Raw genomic sequence first — 19,344 nt, forward strand, 5'->3', positions numbered from 1 at the left:
CACTTTGCCAAGCATAGGAAAGCTACAGAGGGAAAAAGAAAAAACCCAACTATTTCTGGTTCATTATAATTGAAATGCCCTTGCCAGAGAAACCATGGATGCTGTCATTCAGTGTTCTAGATTTTTAAACTGGACCATTTTGGGTTCTTGCATATAGCCTGGGGTATGCAATAAGGTTTTCAGTGGAATTGGCTCAGCAGTCTCTTGAGACTACATAATAGGCTTAAAAGAGAAGGAATTAATAATTAGAGTTAGTGATTTGACATCTGTGATTCCTCTTGTTTAATTTGAAAGTCCATCAGCAGTGTCAGATTAAAGAATTTTGGGGCCCTGTGCATTAAGAGAACTCTCCCCCCTCCCCCCCACCTCACACACACCTTACCTGCCTCCAGTGGGGTCGGGTCCTGCCTTTGGGGGTAGGAGGCCCTGGTGGATGGATTGTTGGGTCCTTCCCCCTGGGTGGAGGGGGAGGGGGTGCTGGAGAAGAAGCCCACCCCACACTCATCCTGCAGCAGCGCCAGTCCAGTAGACTTGGCTCGGCTCCCCCCTCTGATCCATTAGCGCTCGCTACAGAATCCAGACAGGGCCCTCCACCTACAATGCCCCACCTCCTTCCTGGCCCTGGGTTGGTGTTTTGTTTGTTTATTTGGGGGCGCGGGGAGGGGGGGTGCTCTGCACAAGATGGGGATCGTGCACATAGTACACATTGACTAATCCAGGCCTGCCCATCAGATCATTTCCATTCCTGGTGTAAGAGGCAACTGTTCAGTCATTTTGCCTTTATGTTCTATTCCTTTCCCTTATTCTCTGCTGTGTCTATTTAGATTGTAAGCTCTTCAGGACAGGGATGTTGTTATTGCGTTTGTTAGGCATCACGCCCACTTTGGGTTCTTGATAAACAAGCAGCACTGAAGAACAGCATTGACTCTCCCTCATCTACCTTCCTGCATGGCTGCTGCACCTGGAGACTGACAATTCCTGCCAAAGTCAACGGAAACATAACGTAATCACCCAATGTCTTGAATCCCCAAAGAAATGCATCTTTTCCAAGTGCCCCATCCAGTGACCTGCAGCTGAATTTTCATTCATGAGGCTAGGACAGTGCAGTCCATTCCTTACATAAAGAGGTAAACGCCTCAGTTTGATTGGACCTTTGTGTGTGAGAGAAATTAAGTAAGAGTTCCAGGTTTGTTTTTTAAACAACAACATTGGTTTCAAGGAAGGAGTTATGACCTGGGCTTCAGGACTAGCAGGGCAGGGCAGGGCACGGCAGGAGAATCATACTAAACACACTATTGAAGTAGAAGTGTGGGATTTTTTAACTCATCCTTAACCAGTTACAAGCACCTGAGGTTATTTTAACTGAAAGGCTCGAGTTATTTATTATGTATTATCCAGCAACATCCAAGATGAGTTAGCTGCTGTGCTTGCACATGCACTCACACATTATCTGAAAGACAAGACACTGATGAAGAGTACAACGTAAGGCGCTCCTTTGTTCACAGTTTGTTTGTTTTTTAAATAACAGTTGCAATCCCATGGCAAGTCAAGTCATTCTCAAAACCAAAACCAAATTTTTTGGACAAAAGTGTGGTTTATGGAACCTAATTATCCAAAGGAACCCCAGACACTAAGCCAGGGGTGGGCGAACTTTCTGGCCTGAGGGCCACATCTGGGTGGGAAAATTATATGCAGGACCAAGAATGTAGGGCTGGGGCAGGTGGTTGGGGTGCAGGAGGGGTGCGGGGTGCAGGAGGGGGCTCAGGACAGGGGATTGGAGGCTCAGGGCAGGGGGTTGGGGTGCAGAAGGGGGTGCTGGGCAGGAGGTTAGGGGTGCAGACTCTGGCCCGGCACCGCTTACCTTGAGTGGCTCCGGGGTGGCAGCGGCACGCAGCGGGGCTAAGGCAGGCGCCCTGGCCCCGCACTGCTCCCAGAAGTTGCCAGCATGTCCGGCAGTGGCTCCTGGGGGTAGGGTTGGGCAGGAAGCTCCACTACATGCTTCTCTCACCTGTGGGTACCACCCCCGAAGCGCCCATTGGCTGCGGTTCCCAGTTCCCGGCCAATGGGAGCTGCGGGGGGTGGTGCCTGCAGGCAAGGGCAGCATATGGAGCAGGGACGTGGTGCCGGCCACTTCCAGGAGCGGCATGGAGCCAGGGAGGGCAGGGAGCCTGCCTTAGTCCCACTGCGCCATGGAGCTCACAATCCCACGGGCCGGATTGAAAGCCCTGATGGGCCAGCTCTGGCCTGTGGGCCATAGTTTGCCCTCCCCTGCACTAAGGCAATGGAGACACTAAGGCCTTACAAACATACCTTATTAGGCCCCTCCCCTACTCTGTCTCTTCCCTCCCAGGCCCCACCCACTGCTCACACAGAGGAAGAGGAAGTAGAGATGAGCAAACAGGGGGTGAGGAGGAAAGGCCTGAGCAGTGAGTGGGGCCTCGGAGGGAAGAGGTCAAGTGCAGGCGGGGCCTTGGGGTGGGGTTGGGGCCACCGTGACATTGAAAACCCGATATTGACCAGGTTCACTTACCTTCTGTATAAAGTTCTCAACTTTATTTTGCAGACCCCACCACTTGAACTTGACTGTTACCAGTTTGTAAGCACACATGTACGGACAATCTGTCTGTTTCCCCAGCTCTTTCTGCAAAGAGACAAGGATGTTCATATGATGAGTTGAAATCAGAAACTCTGTAGGAACCTTTTTCTAGGACAGGACCCCCAGAACTAGTAGCCCACTCGTTCAGTACGCATACATAAGACCCTCCACTGACACAGATGAAAACACTTCCTCCCTTGTTTACACAAATTAACACCCCAACCTCCATACGCCTGACCCATCCCGACAACCACACTCCAGTCACAAAAACAGACATGATGTGCTGAGGTCTGTGATCCACACCTTCCAGTTGGGGCCCAGAGGGCCACGTCCAGTCTTGACAGATTTAAATTTTGCTGGGTCTTCTTCCTGCTTGTAATCCTGTTGTAAATATAAACATGTTTAGCCATAAGAAACAGATCTTGGAGGACTGGTTAGTGTCTAGAGTAACTCTAAGATCTCCTCAAGACCCACTTTTTCCATGAAGCCTTTAAGAAACTGGCCAAGAGGAAAAAAAATTGACTTCCCCATGCTGTACATTAACCCTAGCTGAGTAAGAGTATTATAAAATTGATGTTACTTTTGTTACCCCACCAAATCCACTGGTACATTGTGTCTGATACTAGTTTGTAAGCTTTTCAGGACAGGATTCACATTATCACCTGTATTGGGAAGCGACTAGAACACATGGCTCTTGTAAAAAATAACGTACATAGCACTCTAAGGCAGAGATACCTTGTGTATTTCTAAACATCAATATTGGTCAGTGCTATAAAAACAGCATCACCACAGTACTCATGTCAGAATGCACTCCTACACTTCCCTGCATCATAGAGAATATGAAGACACTTTGTTTAAATCCTTATTTTCAAGGCCAATCTTCCAAAACAATTGCTTTGGGATTCAAGTTCCTTATTACTCAAACGAGAGATTAATTTAGAAACTCTAACCCCAAATTTTTTGTTTTTAAATCCCACGATTTTTTGGGGGGACCAATTAATTTTAAACACTTGGTTTTGCCAATACTCACAATGAGACTTTAATTGCAAAAAAGCCATGAAATTCAGATTTTAAGTAGATTTAGTGGCAGAAGAGCGATTGAGATGTGGCACCTTCTTACTGAGACTTGTTTGTTGTGCATATTACAAGTAATAGCTACAGACTTTGGTGACCAAAAAAGCCTTTACTCCTGGCATCATTGTAGAGCCAATACAGTGTGGGAGAGCAAGCTGAATTGTTCTGGAGCAACAGACTAGTCCAGTTCCATTCAGAGATCCAAACTGTGCCCTGATTTACACCAATGTAACCCCATTGGAGATATGGAATTAAACTGGTATCACTCAAATCTGGGTTTTGCAGTCAGTTTATTACTAGAAATAATGCAGAAACCACAATAAAACTTCAGTTGCATTCTGATGCCAGGCTAAATTAGAGAAAATACCTTTCTTTACTCCAGTTAAGTAAGTTTGACTTGAAAGGATTGAGTCACTAAACGGGGAACCCCACCATGCCATCTTTACAGATACTTTTCATTGCAGAACTGAACCTTAGGTTCCTACAGTGACTAACTCTTCCTGCAATAGGATATTAATTACATGATCACACAGTCCAAATATAATAATAAAACACGCTACGTCTGTGCATCTAAGTTACAGGAAGAAGGCAGTTTAAACAAGATAATGCAACTTATTTAATGTCTTACTGATGCAGCATAGAAAAAAGTGTAGTTATTTTTTATTCTATTGCTTTCTGAATAGCATGTCACCAACAGTGTTGGAACCTGGTAGTACACTAGATTTAATCAGCATATTAGTAAAACTTTAGGCTTGATATTGAGGTGGAGCATTATCTGGATTCAGATATTGAGTTTCCTTATTTATACAATCACAGAGACCTGTTATAGTAGAGTTAGTTTAAAAGTGAGGATCAGGAAACCTAGTGGTAAGCATTGCACATGGTTTGGATTCTTGTCTTTCTGGATTTATTTGACATGGTATATACCATACGTATGGTATATACCATTAGAAAGCAAGTGAGAGAAAGGAAAGTAATGGAAGAGGTTTAAAGTGCATAAACTTGGGAAACATTTCGAAAAATGTGAATTTAATGTTCACAACCATAAATTACCACCCTTTGGCATCACAGCCATGAAACAAATCACTAGCTGCCAGTAGTATTTGGGCTAGTTCGGACCCCTTACCATTCCAACACACATTTTTGGAAAAAAAGGAGTACATGGATCAATGTGTTTTAAGAACAGTCTCTTCCCTCCCTCGCCCCCCTCCCCATGCAGTCCTCTTCTCTTGCTCAACATCACTCATATTTCAAAATATCCAGATAAACGTGCCTCAAACACCTGTTCAAAGAATGCTTTGCATGTGTAATTTCATGCCTCGGATGTGACATGTAATTTCTGGGAATTACACTTGGAAGGTATGTGGGAATTATGAATTTTTTTTGTGCTGGGTACCACAGTGTGTGTGTGTGTACACATACACTACTGATATGTAGATACAAGCTATTATTCCATGGAAGGGTTCTGGTGCCTAGACAAGTCACAAAGGCAGAGCTCATGGAGATTTGCTGCAAGAACCTGAGATGGAATTGACTTATTACTGCAATTTAAAGGCCCTAAAGATCTGAATAGTGTGTCCATTTCAGACTATTGCATGTGTTATACTGAAACAAAAGCAACTTAATTCCCTTTAAAAGGTGAAGATACTGAAAAAAAGTTAATGTGAGGCATATAGCACCAGCCACCCAACCCCATAACCTTATTTTGTGAATTTCTTCCAGTCTCGCCTGTCCTCTTCTCCATTGTCTATTTTGTGCTGCTTTGAAATCCAAGCTCTTCAAGACAAGGACAATGTCAGCCCTTGCTAAGCAAAGTACTATGGCCAACTACAATGCTATATACAGATGAACAACACTTAACTAGGCATTTCTACCAAGCCCACCTTTGTAGTATCTAAGCACTGGATACAAAATTAAGAGTTACATCAAAATTGTCCATAAAGGACTCTACTGTTCTCTACAGTTTGCTTTAGCCCTCTGCCACGTTGAGCCAGTAAGAGTTAAGCAACTAGCAGGCTGTGTGACCTGAAAACAACCCACAAGGATGTATTAGAAGAGTATTGAAATGGTAAACAGGGCTAGTCCTTGTTGAGTCATTACACAAAGTAAAACTATTTCTAAGGTGATCACTCTCCATACAATGTGTATGATAATCAAGGTGGGCCATTTCCAGCACAAATCCAGGTTTTCTCTCCCCCCCAGCACAAAACCCACTCTCCTGTTGGTAACAGCTTATCTAAAGTGATCACTCTCCTTACAATCGTTCACCTGCACATCTACCAGTGTGATATATGCCATCATGTGCCAGCAATGCCCCTCTGCCATGTACATTGGGCAAACTGGACAGTCTCTACGTAAAAGAATAAATGGACACAAATCAGATGTCAAGAATTATAACGTTCATAAACCAGTCGGAGAACACTTCAATCTCTCTGGTCACGCGATTTCTGATCTCAAAGTGACTATCCTTCAACAAAAAAACTTCGAAAACAAACTCCAACGAGAGACTGCTGAATTGGAATTAATTTGCAAATTGGATACAATTAACTTAGGCTTGAATAGAGACTGGGAATGGTTGATTCATTATAAAAAGTAACCTATTTCCCCTTGTTTATTCCTCTTCCCCCTCCCCTCCCCCCCCCCGGTTCCTCAGACGTTCTTGTTAAACCCTGGATTTGTGCTGGAAATGGCCCACCTTAATTATCATACACATTGTAAGGAGAGTGATCACTTTAGATAAGCTATTACCAGCAGGAGAGTGGGGGGGGGGGGGGGAGAGAAAATCTTTTGTAATGATAAACACCCATTTTTTCATGGCCTGTGTGTATAAAAACATCTTTTGTATTTTCCACAGTATGCATCCGATGAAGTGAGCTGTAGCTCACGAAACCTTATGCTCAAATAAATTGGTTAGTCTCTAAGGTGCCACAAGTACTCCTTTTCTTTTTGTGAATACAGACTAACACGGCTGTTACTCTGATACCTATATCTTGTTAGAAGTTTAACAATGTGATCTAATTAGCTTATAGACGCTAAACTTCTGTTCCGGTCTATGATATTTCATTACTGTATTCTATTGATTCAGAGATCAAAAGGAGATACTAACATGTAGTTAGAACTTGTGGTGTAATAATATCATTGTCTTTATTTCTCTTTAAAGTTTGTAGTAAGCTACCTATGAACTGTTTGAACAGTTAATTGCCTTATGCTAATAAATACAAGTAGTTATTGATGTGTGCTTAGGAAACACAGATTTACTTCAAAGCAACAATGTACATTACTTATTCTTGATCCATGGAATGCCCTCTGTGATTATTTGCTACCAAGAGGTTATCAGCTGAACTTCAGCTATAGAGACAGGTTTCAGAGTAGTAGCCGTGTTAGTCTGTATTCGCAAAAAGAAAAGGAGTACTAGTGGCACCTTAGTGACTAACCAAGTTATTTGAGCATAAGCTTTTGTGAAATTGGTTAGTCTCTAAGGTGCCACTAGTACTCCTTTTCTTTCAGCTATAAAGAAACTTTCGGGCCTGATCTTTACTATCTCAGATCTGCTTAAAACTTTGTCAGGGAAAGTCTAAATCACAAGACTGAGGTCTCCAGGTCTATTCTGGATTAGCCCTGCAATTCTCACGGAAGAATTTGAACAAAACTATGCACACGGACTGCCTACTGGGCTATAACCTATTGAACAGATTCTAGAAGGACTTTTACAAATCAGCAGCCTCACCATCTCTGCTATGAACCTGACATAAGAACATGATTCATATATGTATATATAATGATCTTTTAACCACAGTAACTCTTTCTTTTCTTTTTAAATAAATCTTAGATTTAGTTAATAAGGATTGGCTTTAAGCATGCATTTGGGTAAGATCTGAAGTATTCATTGACTTGGTGGGTAATGTGTCCGATCTCACGGGATTGGTTGAGCTTTACATATGGTGAATAAGGTTTTAACTAACCCTCACTATATCAGACTAGGCTGTCTGGGTGGGAGCCAAAGCCTGGATTGGTTAAAGGGAACTGTGTTTTTGCTTCTTGGTAACCATTAAGGTGTTACAGAAGCTGCTTGGTGAAATCTATTTATAAAATAAACCACCAGTTTTGGGGATCATCTGCCCTATGCTTTGCAGTTTGCCCCGATGAAGCATTCTCAGTGTAGCCCCTCCTGCGACCACAGTCATGCCCCCATTAAAAAAAGTCTCTCCTTCCCTCCTCACTTCTTGTCTGATTATCTGCAGGGTCATGCTAATTTTCAGAAATGAGGTTTGCATCAATCTTCCTTTTGTAATATTAATGCCATCACATGAAATACTTTACCCACCAGCATACCTTAGAGAGCACTTGGTTCCGATCTGCAATGTCTATATAAACTGCTTCTACATTCTTCCATACATCTGGCTCTAGTTTATGAACCTGCAGTAGAAGTGGGAGCCAGATTTTTATTTCAAACCATCTACACATCATCCCCATGCCAAATTAGAATGGAGAACAGAGATAAAGATCTGAGCATCAAGCACCCATTAGCAGGGGGTCAGAGTTGAGGGCTTCATCAGTTAATGTTGAAACATAAAATCAGCTAAAGAAAAAAAGTAATTCAGAAGTGAAGCTGCAAAACCCAACCAATTTCTGCACAAGAGCTACAGGAGTACAGTTTTAATAAGCATCCATTCCCACCCAGAGCAGGCAAAAGGGAGTCTAATCATAAGGGGCATAGTCTCCTTGCTAGCCTGACATGAGGTATGTTAATACCAGAAATGTGAAGAGAATAACAATACTGAATTCAGAAACAGGACAAGCAACAGATCTAGCCACTTAATGCCACAAAGTTCCTCTCTGAAAGCACTTACATTCTCCTGCATTCCAAGGTCCGGTTTGTGCCAGGTTTCAATTTTGATCAGAAAGTCATCTTTCATGTACTCATTCTGCCATAAAGAAAAATTTTGGTTACCTGTTGGGATCCAAGAGACTAACATGATCTTATTGCTGATTGACTGATATATAGCAGCAAAGTTATCAAACAGTTACTCCCAGGTCTGGGACCAAGGTTTGAATGTAGTGACAATGTGATTTCAGATTTCTATTTGCATGTACATTTCTGAAAGTACCCATGACTGGTGGCCAGGTACAAGATTAGGTCAAAGCATAAGTTGTCCATACAAGACACTTAATAAGTCTGATACCCAGAGCATTGGAGTTTGTTACCTATTTCATTTACAGGATGTTTTATTTTTTTTAAAGAAATGAATGAAGACCCAAAGGAGGAAGCTTGTTTAACAGAAGTAAACCAGACTGCCAAATACAGCTTTGATTAGATGACAGATGTGGAAGAAATAGGGCAGAAGTTGGCTTTTAAAAGACAAAATGTGGATCCAGAACTGGATTCAAACTGTCCTTGGAAACATGCACCTTAGGGCATGGCTACACTTGCAAGTTAGAGCAAATTAAAGCAGCTCAGTGCACTTTAACTCATGACTTGTCCACACTGGCAAGGCACATAGAGCGCTCTGACTCCACAGCTACAGAGCTCCTGGTACTCCACCTCAGCGAGTGGAATAACATTTGGTGCGCCCATGTTGGAGCGCCGCCAGTGTGGACTCCCTGGTCTGTTAATGCGCTCTGATTGGCCTCCAGAAGCATCCCACAATGCCTGTTCTAGCCACTCTGGTCATCACTTTGAACTCTACTGTCCTGCCCTCAGGTGACCAACCATCAGACCCGCCCTTTAAATTCTCTGGGAATTTTGAAAATCCCCTTCCTGTTTGCTCAGCCAGGCGTGGAGTGCTCTCAGTGAATCTTTGCAGGTGACCATGCCTCCACGCGCCAGGTGATCTCCAGTATGGAGCAATGGTGAGGTGCTGGACTTCAGTGTTTGGGGGGAAGAAAGCTGTCCAGTCCCAGCTGCGCTCCAGCCGTAGGAATTACGATACCTTCGGGCAGATATCAACGGACATGATGAAAAGTGGCCATGACCAGGATGCAGTGCAGCGTTAAAGCGAAGGAGCTGCGGAATGCCTACCACAAAGCCCAGAGGCAAATAGCTGCTCCGGTGCTGCCCCTGCGACCTGCCGTTTTCACAAAGAGCTGGACGCGATACTTGGGGGCGACCCCACCTCCACTCCGACTACCACCGTGGACACTTCAGAGCACAGTCCAACACGATAGGAGGAGCAATGCGGGAGCAAGGGTGCTGAGGAGGAGGAAGACACGCTGGCATCCCTAGATGAATGCAGCCAGGACCTGTTCTCAAGCCAGGAGGAAGGTAGCCAGTCACGGCAGCCGGTGCTTAGGGAAGGACAGACACCATAGGAGGCTCCTGGTAAACGGCTTTTATTTTGGGAAGGAAGTTATTCGGTGCGGGTTTTTGGGGTGAGAAGAGTTAGGGCTGCATGCATGCCTAGATGCTCTCTCACATTGCGGTAATCCGCCTCAGTGATCCCTTCAAAGGTCTCATCCAGAACTCTTGCAATGCGCTTGTGCAGGTTTCGTGGGAGAGCCACTGTGGTCCTTGTCCCAGTCAGGCCACTGTGCCGTGAGGGGCGGGGGGACCATTGCTACACACAGGCAAGCTGCATATGGGCCAGGGCAGAAGCCGCATTGTAGTAGAAGACCCTCCCTTGCTTCCCAGGTCACCCTCAGCAGTGAGATATCTTCCAGGTCAAACTCCTGGGGAAAATGCAGGGACAGTGTTCAGCATAGGGGCCCCCCTGCAGCTGTTGGCTCTCCCTAAGGCACAGAAACCCAGAGGACAGTACAACCATGAAAGAATCAGTCCCCCTTGACCCTGTGCTTACTCACCATTTTGGGGCTCCCAGGGGTTATGTGCACTTGCTTTGGGACGGGCAAATTATGCTATTGTGTAGACTGTGTTTGCCCTTCTTAAGTACAGGAGAATCATTGCTCTCTCTGGTGTGAACAATGCTGCCTCTGTTAAGTGTTACATTTTGCCTTTACAGATGCAACCTTGAGATCTCAGCAGCTGTGTTATCACCGGCCGAGAGGCTGCAAAGAATCAGGAAGAGGCCACATAGAACCAAAGAGGACATGCTGCATGAAGTCATGCAACACTCCCTTAATGAAAATCAAAAAGTGCAGGAGTGGCAGGAGAGTGAAAGGAGGGTCCGCCGACAGAATGCAGATCGCTGGCACCAAAAGCACAGAGCGGCTGACGAGTATCATGGAGCGCTAAGCGGACTCGATCCAGGAACGGATAGCCATGCAGGCGGAGCACAACCACGTCCACCCCGCCCTGCAGCCCTTCTCCCAAAACTCTTTCCCTTGTGCCCCCATGTCACCTCCAACCCACTTTCCCTAACATCCAGATTCTTACCACCACCAGCTGCCTCCAACACCTGTAGCTTCACCACCCAGCCCTGAAAACTACGACCCTTACCCACTGCGCTCAACCCCCATCACCATGCAGTATAGCACTCATTGCACAGCACTCCAGACAGGAAGGCTGAGTATGATAACAGGACATACGCAAACCTGTGATTGTACCGTTCCGCACCCCACCCCCTTGCCTTTCTGTTTCCCACGCAGTTGTTTCTCTTTTCAATAAATGCATTTTCTTTTCATTAAATGGATTTTTTTGCTTTGAAAACATTCTTTATTATTGCATAACGTAAAAGATACCTTAGCCCAGGAAAGAAACAGGCACTGCAAGTCAGTGTATCATATGTAGCAAACACAGATTCCTACTAACATTGGAACCACTGCACTTCACTCCCATCCAGGACACCCGACATTACTGGTGGCTTTCAGCCTCAAATTGCTCCCTCAAGGCATCCCTAATCCTTGCAGTCCCGCGCTAGGCCCCTCTAGTAGCCCTGCTCTCTGGCTGTTCAAATTCAGTCTCCAGGTGTTGAACCTCCAAGTTTCATGCCTGAGTGAATCGTTCACGCTTCCCTTCACAAATGTTATGGAGGGTATAGCACGCGGATATAACCGCAGGGATGCTGTCATCGGCCAGGTCCAGCTTCCCATACAGAGAGTGCCAGCAGCCGTTTAAATGGCCAAAAGCACACTCCATAGTCATTCTGCACCAGCTCAGCCTGTTGTTGAACTGCTCCTTGCTGCTGTCAAGGCTCCCTGAGTAGGGTTTCATGGGCCACGGCATTAAGGGGTAAGCGCGGTCTCCAAGGATCACAATGGGCATTTCGACTTCCCCTACGGTGATCTTCTGGTCTGGGAAAAAAGTCCCGGCTTGCAGCTTCCTGAACAGGCCAGTGTTCCGAAAGACGCGTGCGTCATGCACCTTTCCTGGCCAGCCTGCGTTAATGTCAATGTAACGCCCATGGTGATCCACAAGCACCTGGAGAACCACAGAGAAATAGCCCTTCCATTTAACGTACTCGGAGGCTAGGTGGGCTGGTGCCAGAACTGGAATATGCGTCTCATCTATCACCCCTCCGCTGTTAGGGAAACCCATTTGTGCAAAGCCATCCACAATGTCATGCACATTACCCAGAGTCACAGTTCTTCTGACCAGGATGCGATTAATGGCCCTGCAAACTTATATCAACACAATTCCAACGGCCGACTTCCCCAGTCCAAACTGGTTAGCGACCGATCGGTAGCTGTCTGGAGTTGCCAGCTTCCAGATTGCAATAGTCACCTGCTTCTCCACAGTCAGGACAGCTCTCCTCATCATGTCCTTGCACCGCAGGATGGGGGCGAGCTCCTCACACAGTCCCATGAAAGTGGCTTTTCTCATCCAAAAGTCCTGCAGCCACTGCTCATCATCCCAGACGTGCCTGACGATGTGATCCCACCACTCAGTGCTTGTTTCCCAAGCCCAAAAGCGGGGTTCCACGGTGGTGAGCATGTCTGTGAATGCCACAAGCAATCTCGTGTCATATGCATTACCCAAGTCGATATCATCGTCGGAGTCCTCACCGTCACTTTGGATCTTAAGGAGTAACTCAAGTGCCAAACATGATGTGCTGGCAAGACTTGTCAACACATTCCTCAACAGTTCGGGCTCCATTCCTGCAGACCAAAAGGGAAGACAGAGCGCGCAGTACAAAAAATGTTGAAAGATGGCGTCAATTGTGGACGGAAGCAGAGGGATTGCTGGGATCCGAATCGATGCATCACGAGGCATTGGGACAGGACCCAGAATGCCCCACACCTCCCGCCCCCTTCCCACAAGCCACAGCGCCAGAATGGGAAGAGGTGCTCTGTGGAATAGCTGCCCACAATGCACTGCTCCCAATGCCGCTGCAAGTGCCGACACACCAGTGCGCTCGCAGCTGTCAGTATGGACAGACTGCATCGCTTTCCCTACTGCGCTTTACAAAGGTTGGTTTAACTCAAAGCGCTCTACATTTGCAAGTGTAGCCATGCCCTTAGTGTTCAGGTAAGCACTGAAACCAGACAGTACAGTGTGCAGAGCTTTCACCACAGCTACTTGAATTTCTCCTCCCTAATGAGCAAGAGACATCAGTTTCAAGCAATGACTGATATGACAGGAAAAGAAGAGCCACTATACATCCTTGGTGGGTGGTGTGGGATGAGTCAAGACTAGTGAAGCATTTGGTATATAAAAGGAGTTAAGGAATTCAGAGGGCAGGTTACTCATGGGATCACGTTGCCCAAAGGCAGCAGGACTGGATAGACTTGCTCTATGTTTGCTCCACCTATCTGCCATAATGGTTTGTTCTGAAACATGTACAGTCAAATGCCACTGCAGTAAATAAAGAATCATCTGTGTCATTTAATATATCAGTTTGTGAAGAGATGTTGAGACCCAGTTCCTCATCCATGTAACTGGATGACTGAGAAAGTAGCAACTCCACTAGCTCAGGTCAGAGACTTCCCTACACATATACACAGTGCCTTGTACCAAACAGAGTTACACACACTTCCAAGCACCACAGATCATTGATAAAAGCAATACTTACTGTAATAACTGCTCCAAGAAACCAACACATGAAAAGAAAGAGATACATTATGTTAATAAAAAAGAAAAGTTAACAGTTGCAACCACCTCCACCCAATATCAGCCACAAGGGGACAATTCTGGACAATGCTCCCAGGCAGCTGCCAGTTTCATTGAAGGAAGACATCCATTTTCCCTGTCAGTGTCTATAGTCTGTCAAAAATAAACTTGCTCCACCCCACTCGAAACCCTCTATAAATTCTCACACATGGAGAAACCCAGACCAGTACTAATTATGTGCTGCTACTGTTAGCTCCTGGATTTCATCCAGCTGGATGAGAAAATGGAAGAAGTTTGATCAGCTGACTGCATTTTAACAATCATTCTTCACCTTGCAGATAAGCCTCTCTCCAGTTGAAACTGAAAGAATGCTAGATTTTAAGCCAACGTAGACCTCATCACTCCTGCATGTGGTAACTGGACTCTTTGCCCTCTGCATCTCTCCTGCTTGTGGTAATCAGACTCCTTGGATAGCAAAGCTCAATTATTCAGAGAAAAAACTAACTAAAGATCTTGTAACAGCCATAGACCATTCTATCTTGTGCTCTCAGAGTCTGTCAATATTTCCATTATAAAATAATGATTTCCACTGAGTTAGAACAAGGCTGTAAAATTTGACACTAAAATGTGATTCACAAGGTGTCCACCAAGGAGACCATTTAGTCAAATCAATACCTTTTTTTTTTTTTTCAAATTAAAGGGACAATAAGGACATAAGAGGTTTGAGGAGTGTCTAATACACAAGCCTGGGTATTATTATAGTAGGTATACTGGTCTAACCAGTAAGTTTCCATATTTAACATATACAGACATTTACAATTATTATAGCTGCATGTGTGTTATATCTACTCACACACGCACAGATCATGTGGTGACATTCATGTCATAAATTGCATGTATTTATTTAAAAGATTTTCTACGGCATTCATCACCATAGTCCCTGAGCACCTCACATCAACACATTTAATGCCTCAACACTATTGTGAGGGAAATATTATCCCCACTGTTCAGACAGGGAAGAAGGCACACAGATTAAATCTATGACAGGGCTAGGAATTGCACCCAGCTCTCAAATCCCAGTCCAGTGTCTTATTCACAAGACCATCCTTCTTTATCCTACCATACTCCTCTGCTCTGCTAGAACTTGGACTATTCTAAATCTCTGAGCAGGTCTGGAGAATGTTCAGATACCTCAGTGATAAGTGCTGTAAACAGTAAGTTACAGATTGAGACCTGCTGCAAACTGCCATTGTACTTTTGTGGGTTTTTTTTTTTAAATTCAGCCTACCTCAAAAATATTTAATTCTTTCCTCCAAAATTACACTTCCTCTCATGACCAAATGGGCAATATTCAGTCCTGGAACAATGGCAGGTTTCAAATCAAATACCTCATAGAGCCTGCAGAATTAGAAATGGGAGCTTTCCCAGCTTTCCACAACACCTGCTTTTAGCACTTTGTCAAAGGGCTTTTCTTTGGCCCCCATCACCATAATACCAGAGTGTCTCTCAAATATTAATGAATTGATCTTCATAACTTCTCTGAAGCAGGGAAGCAGCATCTCCATTTTACACACCAGGTTTTTAAAAACATTTCCATTAAATTTGGATGCCCAACTTGAAACAGGAAGTGCCTGAATTTTCAGAGGTTCTGAGGGACCTACAGCTCCCATTGACTTCAGTTTGGAGTTGCAAGTCTTGAGTACTTCTGGAAGCTAGGCTGTAGGTGTCTCAAATTGACACCCAGAAAATGAATACACAATTAGTTGACACTCCCGAAAATTTTTGGCGACAAGACATCCACAGACTTGCTCTGTGATGCTGGAAGAACCAAGGCTAGAACCCAGTTGTTCTGAGTGTCAGTTCAGAGCCTTAACCACAAGAATCTCTTTCTGAAGTTCCTTGCTTCTTTCTCTAGACACTTCCAATTTCTGTAGTAAATGAAGCGGCAAAGAGACAAGAGCTTCAGATACTGCCCATAATACACACTGAACAAGGCAGCAGTTTTGTAAAAAATACTTTGTGATCACAATGCATATGTAAAAGGGGACAGAATTACAGGCAAACTTTTGAATACTTCCCTATTATTGCAACAGTAGTTATGACTAAAAATATTGTTTTACCTAAACTTATACAGGCTCTTTCTTTGGTAAAGCTTTGTAAGCGAACTTAATGCTTGTGAAAGTAATTAACTAACACCAACTTGAGACAGGTATAGTATGGGCAGGAGTTCCATTAACTTTTACATACAACTGAATTCACTTCAGTCCTAACCATCAACCCCTTGCTACTCCAGTTCCAGTTTGACTGAGAAGCTGGTCAGTCATATCAGCCTGAACTAAACCGTTTAGTATGTTATGCTGTGTACAAATGCAGAGATACAGGAAGCCATTATGTCAGGTCACTTGTGACCTAAGTACTTGATCTTTCCGGAGATGAAGTGTTAATACAATAAGCCATCATACCAGACACAAACTAGTTCTTTCCTACTGCACTGTTACTACCAAGCCAACTAATCAGAAGCCTTAGAACTGCATATCTTGATTTAAGTCAGGCCTGGCATACTACTGAAACAGACTTTTCTATCAGCCCCCACACTGGGAGTATGCAGCTGCCTTCTGCTCCAGCCCCCTCAACAATGCAGTTTCAAACCCATATTGTATTGGCATAACTGATAGTTGAGAAAGTTTTCATTGTATACCACCATTTTCAGTTTCAAAGAATCTGAAAATTTTCCCTTTAAGATTGAAGTTTTTATTTGCTCTCAGCACACAGGTGAAAAGGTTTTGGACAGTCCAGTAAAACTGTGTGACATGCTTTGAGAATCAGAGTACTGATGGGATGGAAGGGGAAATAGTTCAGGTGCTTTCTTGTTTTGTTAACTCAACAATGGCTTTGTTTTCGAATTTTAAAAAAGGTCAGTGCCAGGAAGTTTAGGCCCAATGCTAAGTTTTATTTAAGTGGAGGTGAAAATCTAATAGAAATGTTTCCATGATTTAAAAGAGTAAATGAAACAGCTGTTTGGACTGAAGACATTCTTTGCAATGTTTGAAACCCAAATACTTCAGCACTGTTAGTACAGAACCAGAAAGTGAAATCAATCCCCATTCATTGTCCAAACTGAGTGAAAGGCAAAAAAGTAAATAGCATAAAATGTGAAAGATACGTTTTAAATAAGTTTTTGAGTATCCCAAACTTTTATTAGTAATACAGTTAAGACTTTTTATAAAAAATATTTTTAACAGGACAGTGTCCCTTTAAATTTGCTTTCTATATGTATGAATGTAGAAAGTGGCCCAATTACCATAGTATCTAGTACCAGCTAGGGAAGCCTCAGTATGTCTTCACTGCAGTTAAATGCTTGCAGCTGGCCCATGTCAGCTGACTTGGGCTGAAGCCCAGGCTCTGGGTCCCCACAATGGGGGAAGGGTGTCGACTCACATGGGTCAGCCACTGGTGCGTAATTGCAGTGTAGACATACTCAATGAGGCTTTGTTAAGCTTGAAAAAGCTGACTGGATGCTTCTGCATTACCACTTTGACAGATGCCCACCGGATTTGAATGTAACAACAAAACAGACACGTGAAGTAAGTTTTCTTTAATTTGTGACCATTTCAATACTCACTTCATGTGTTTTGGTGTTCTCAAGTATGTGAAATAACGTCAACAAGCTCCATATCCTACATATTAGTGTCGCTATACATCCAAAGTTCTATTTGTTTGAATTAGGGCTGTCGATTAATCGCAGTTAACTCACGCGATTAACTCAACAAAATTAATAGTGATTAAAAAAATTGCTATTAATCGCAGTTTTAATCACACTGTTAAATAGGTTTCAGAGTAACCGCCGTGTTAGTCTGTATTCGCAAAAAGAAAAAGAAGTACTTGTGGCACCTTAGAGACTAACCAATTTATTTGAGCATAAGCTTTCGTGAGCTACAGCTCACTTCATCGGATGCATCCGATGAAGTGAGCTGTAGCTCACGAAAGCTTATGCTCAAATAAATTGGTTAGTCTCTAAGGTGCCACAAGTACTCCTTTTTCTTTTTACTGTTAAATAGAATACCAATTGAAATTTATTAAGTATTTTGGATTTATTAAATATTTTGGATGTTTTTCTACATACTATATATATATATATATATATATATATATATATATATATATATATACACACACACACACACACACACACATATACATATACATATTAGAATAGCGTGTTGTAATTGAAATCAAACCGTATATTATTTGATTACAAATATTTGCACTGTAAAAAACTATAAAGAAATAGTATTTTTCAATTCACCTCATCCAAGTACTGTAGTACAATCTCTTTGCAGTGAAAGTGCAACTTACAAGTGTAGATTTTTTTTTGGTTACATAACTGCACTCAAAAACAAAACAATGTAAAACTTCAGAGCCTACAAGTCCACTCAGTCCTACTTCTTGTTCAGCCAATAACTAAGACAAACAAGTTTGACGACATTTACAGGCGATGCTGCTGCCCTCTTCTTATTTACAGTGTCATCAGAAAGTGAGAACAGGCATTTGCATGGCATTTTTGTAGCTGGCATTGCAACGTATTTACGTGCCAGATATGCTAAAAACATTCATATGCCCCTTCATGCTTCAGCCACCATTCCAGAGGACACGCTTCCGATACTCGTTAAAAAAATGCGTTAATTAAATTTGTGACCGAACTCCTTGGGGGAGAATTGTGTGTCCCCTGCTCTGTTTTATCCGCATTCTGCCACATATTTCATGTTCTGGCAGTCTCAGATGATGACCCAGCACATGTTGTTCATTTTAAGGACAGATTTAACAAAACACGAAGAAGGTACCAATGTGAGATTTCTAAAGATAGCTACAGCACTCAACCAAAAGTTTAAGAATCTGAAGTGCCTTCCAAAATCTGAGAGGAGCGAGGGGTGGAGCTTGCTTTCGGAAGTCTTAAAAGAGCAACACTCCGATGTGGAAACTACAGAACCCGAACCACCAAAAAAGAAAATGAACCTTCTGCTAGTGGCATCTGACTCAGATAATGAAAATGAACATGTGTTGTTTCCGCACTGCTTTCGATTGTTATCGAGCAGAACCATTCATCCGCATGGACACATGTCCCCTGGAATAGTGGTTGAAGCACGAAGGGACATATGAATCTTATGGCACATAAATATCTTGCAATGCCAGCTACAACTGTGCCATGAGAATGCCTATTCTCACTTTCAGGTGACATTGTAAATAAGAAGCAGGCAGCAGTATCTCCTGTAAATGTAAACAAACTTGTCTGTCTGAGCGATTGGCTGAACAAGAGGTAGGACTGAATGGACTTGCAGACTCAAATTTTAGATTGTTTTGTTTTTGAGTGCAGTATTTTTTGTACATAATTGTACATTTGTAAGTTCAACTTTCGTGATAAAGAGATTGCACTACAGTACTTGTATTAGGTGAATTGAAAAATACTATTATTTTTTTTTTACAGTGCAAATACTTGTAATCAAAAATATAAAGTGAGCACTGTACATTTTGTATTGTGTTGTAATTGAAATCAATATATTTGAAAACATAGAGAACACCCAAAAATATTTAAATAAATGGTATTCTATTATTTAACAGTACAACTAATCATAATCAATTTTTTTAATTGCTTGACAGCCCTAGTTTGAATGTAGCCTTGCAAACACAACATCAATACATGCAGTTTATCACATATTGAAATTAGATTTCTTTA

At 43.2% G+C, this 19,344-nt stretch overlaps 1 protein-coding gene and 1 long non-coding RNA gene across 2 annotated transcripts in view; one reads left to right on the top strand and one right to left on the bottom strand.

Annotated features, from left to right (window-relative positions):
- PITPNA (phosphatidylinositol transfer protein alpha) overlaps positions 1-19,344 on the bottom strand; it is a 43,788-nt gene that overhangs the window by 3,875 nt on the left and 20,569 nt on the right. Inside the window, 5 exon segments of the mRNA XM_043531470.1 lie at positions 2,531-2,641; positions 2,900-2,977; positions 8,003-8,086; positions 8,521-8,595; positions 13,576-13,583. Of these exon segments, the coding sequence (XP_043387405.1) occupies positions 2,531-2,641; positions 2,900-2,977; positions 8,003-8,086; positions 8,521-8,595; positions 13,576-13,583 (356 nt within the window).
- Positions 2,323-7,018, top strand: LOC122463231. Its single transcript, XR_006286395.1, has 3 exons — positions 2,323-2,451; positions 2,602-2,608; positions 7,008-7,018. It is a non-coding gene; the product is annotated as an uncharacterized LOC122463231 (long non-coding RNA).

This window comes from Chelonia mydas, chromosome 17 (assembly GCF_015237465.2).
Source record: "Chelonia mydas isolate rCheMyd1 chromosome 17, rCheMyd1.pri.v2, whole genome shotgun sequence".
Classification (NCBI taxonomy): Eukaryota; Metazoa; Chordata; order Testudines; family Cheloniidae; genus Chelonia; species Chelonia mydas.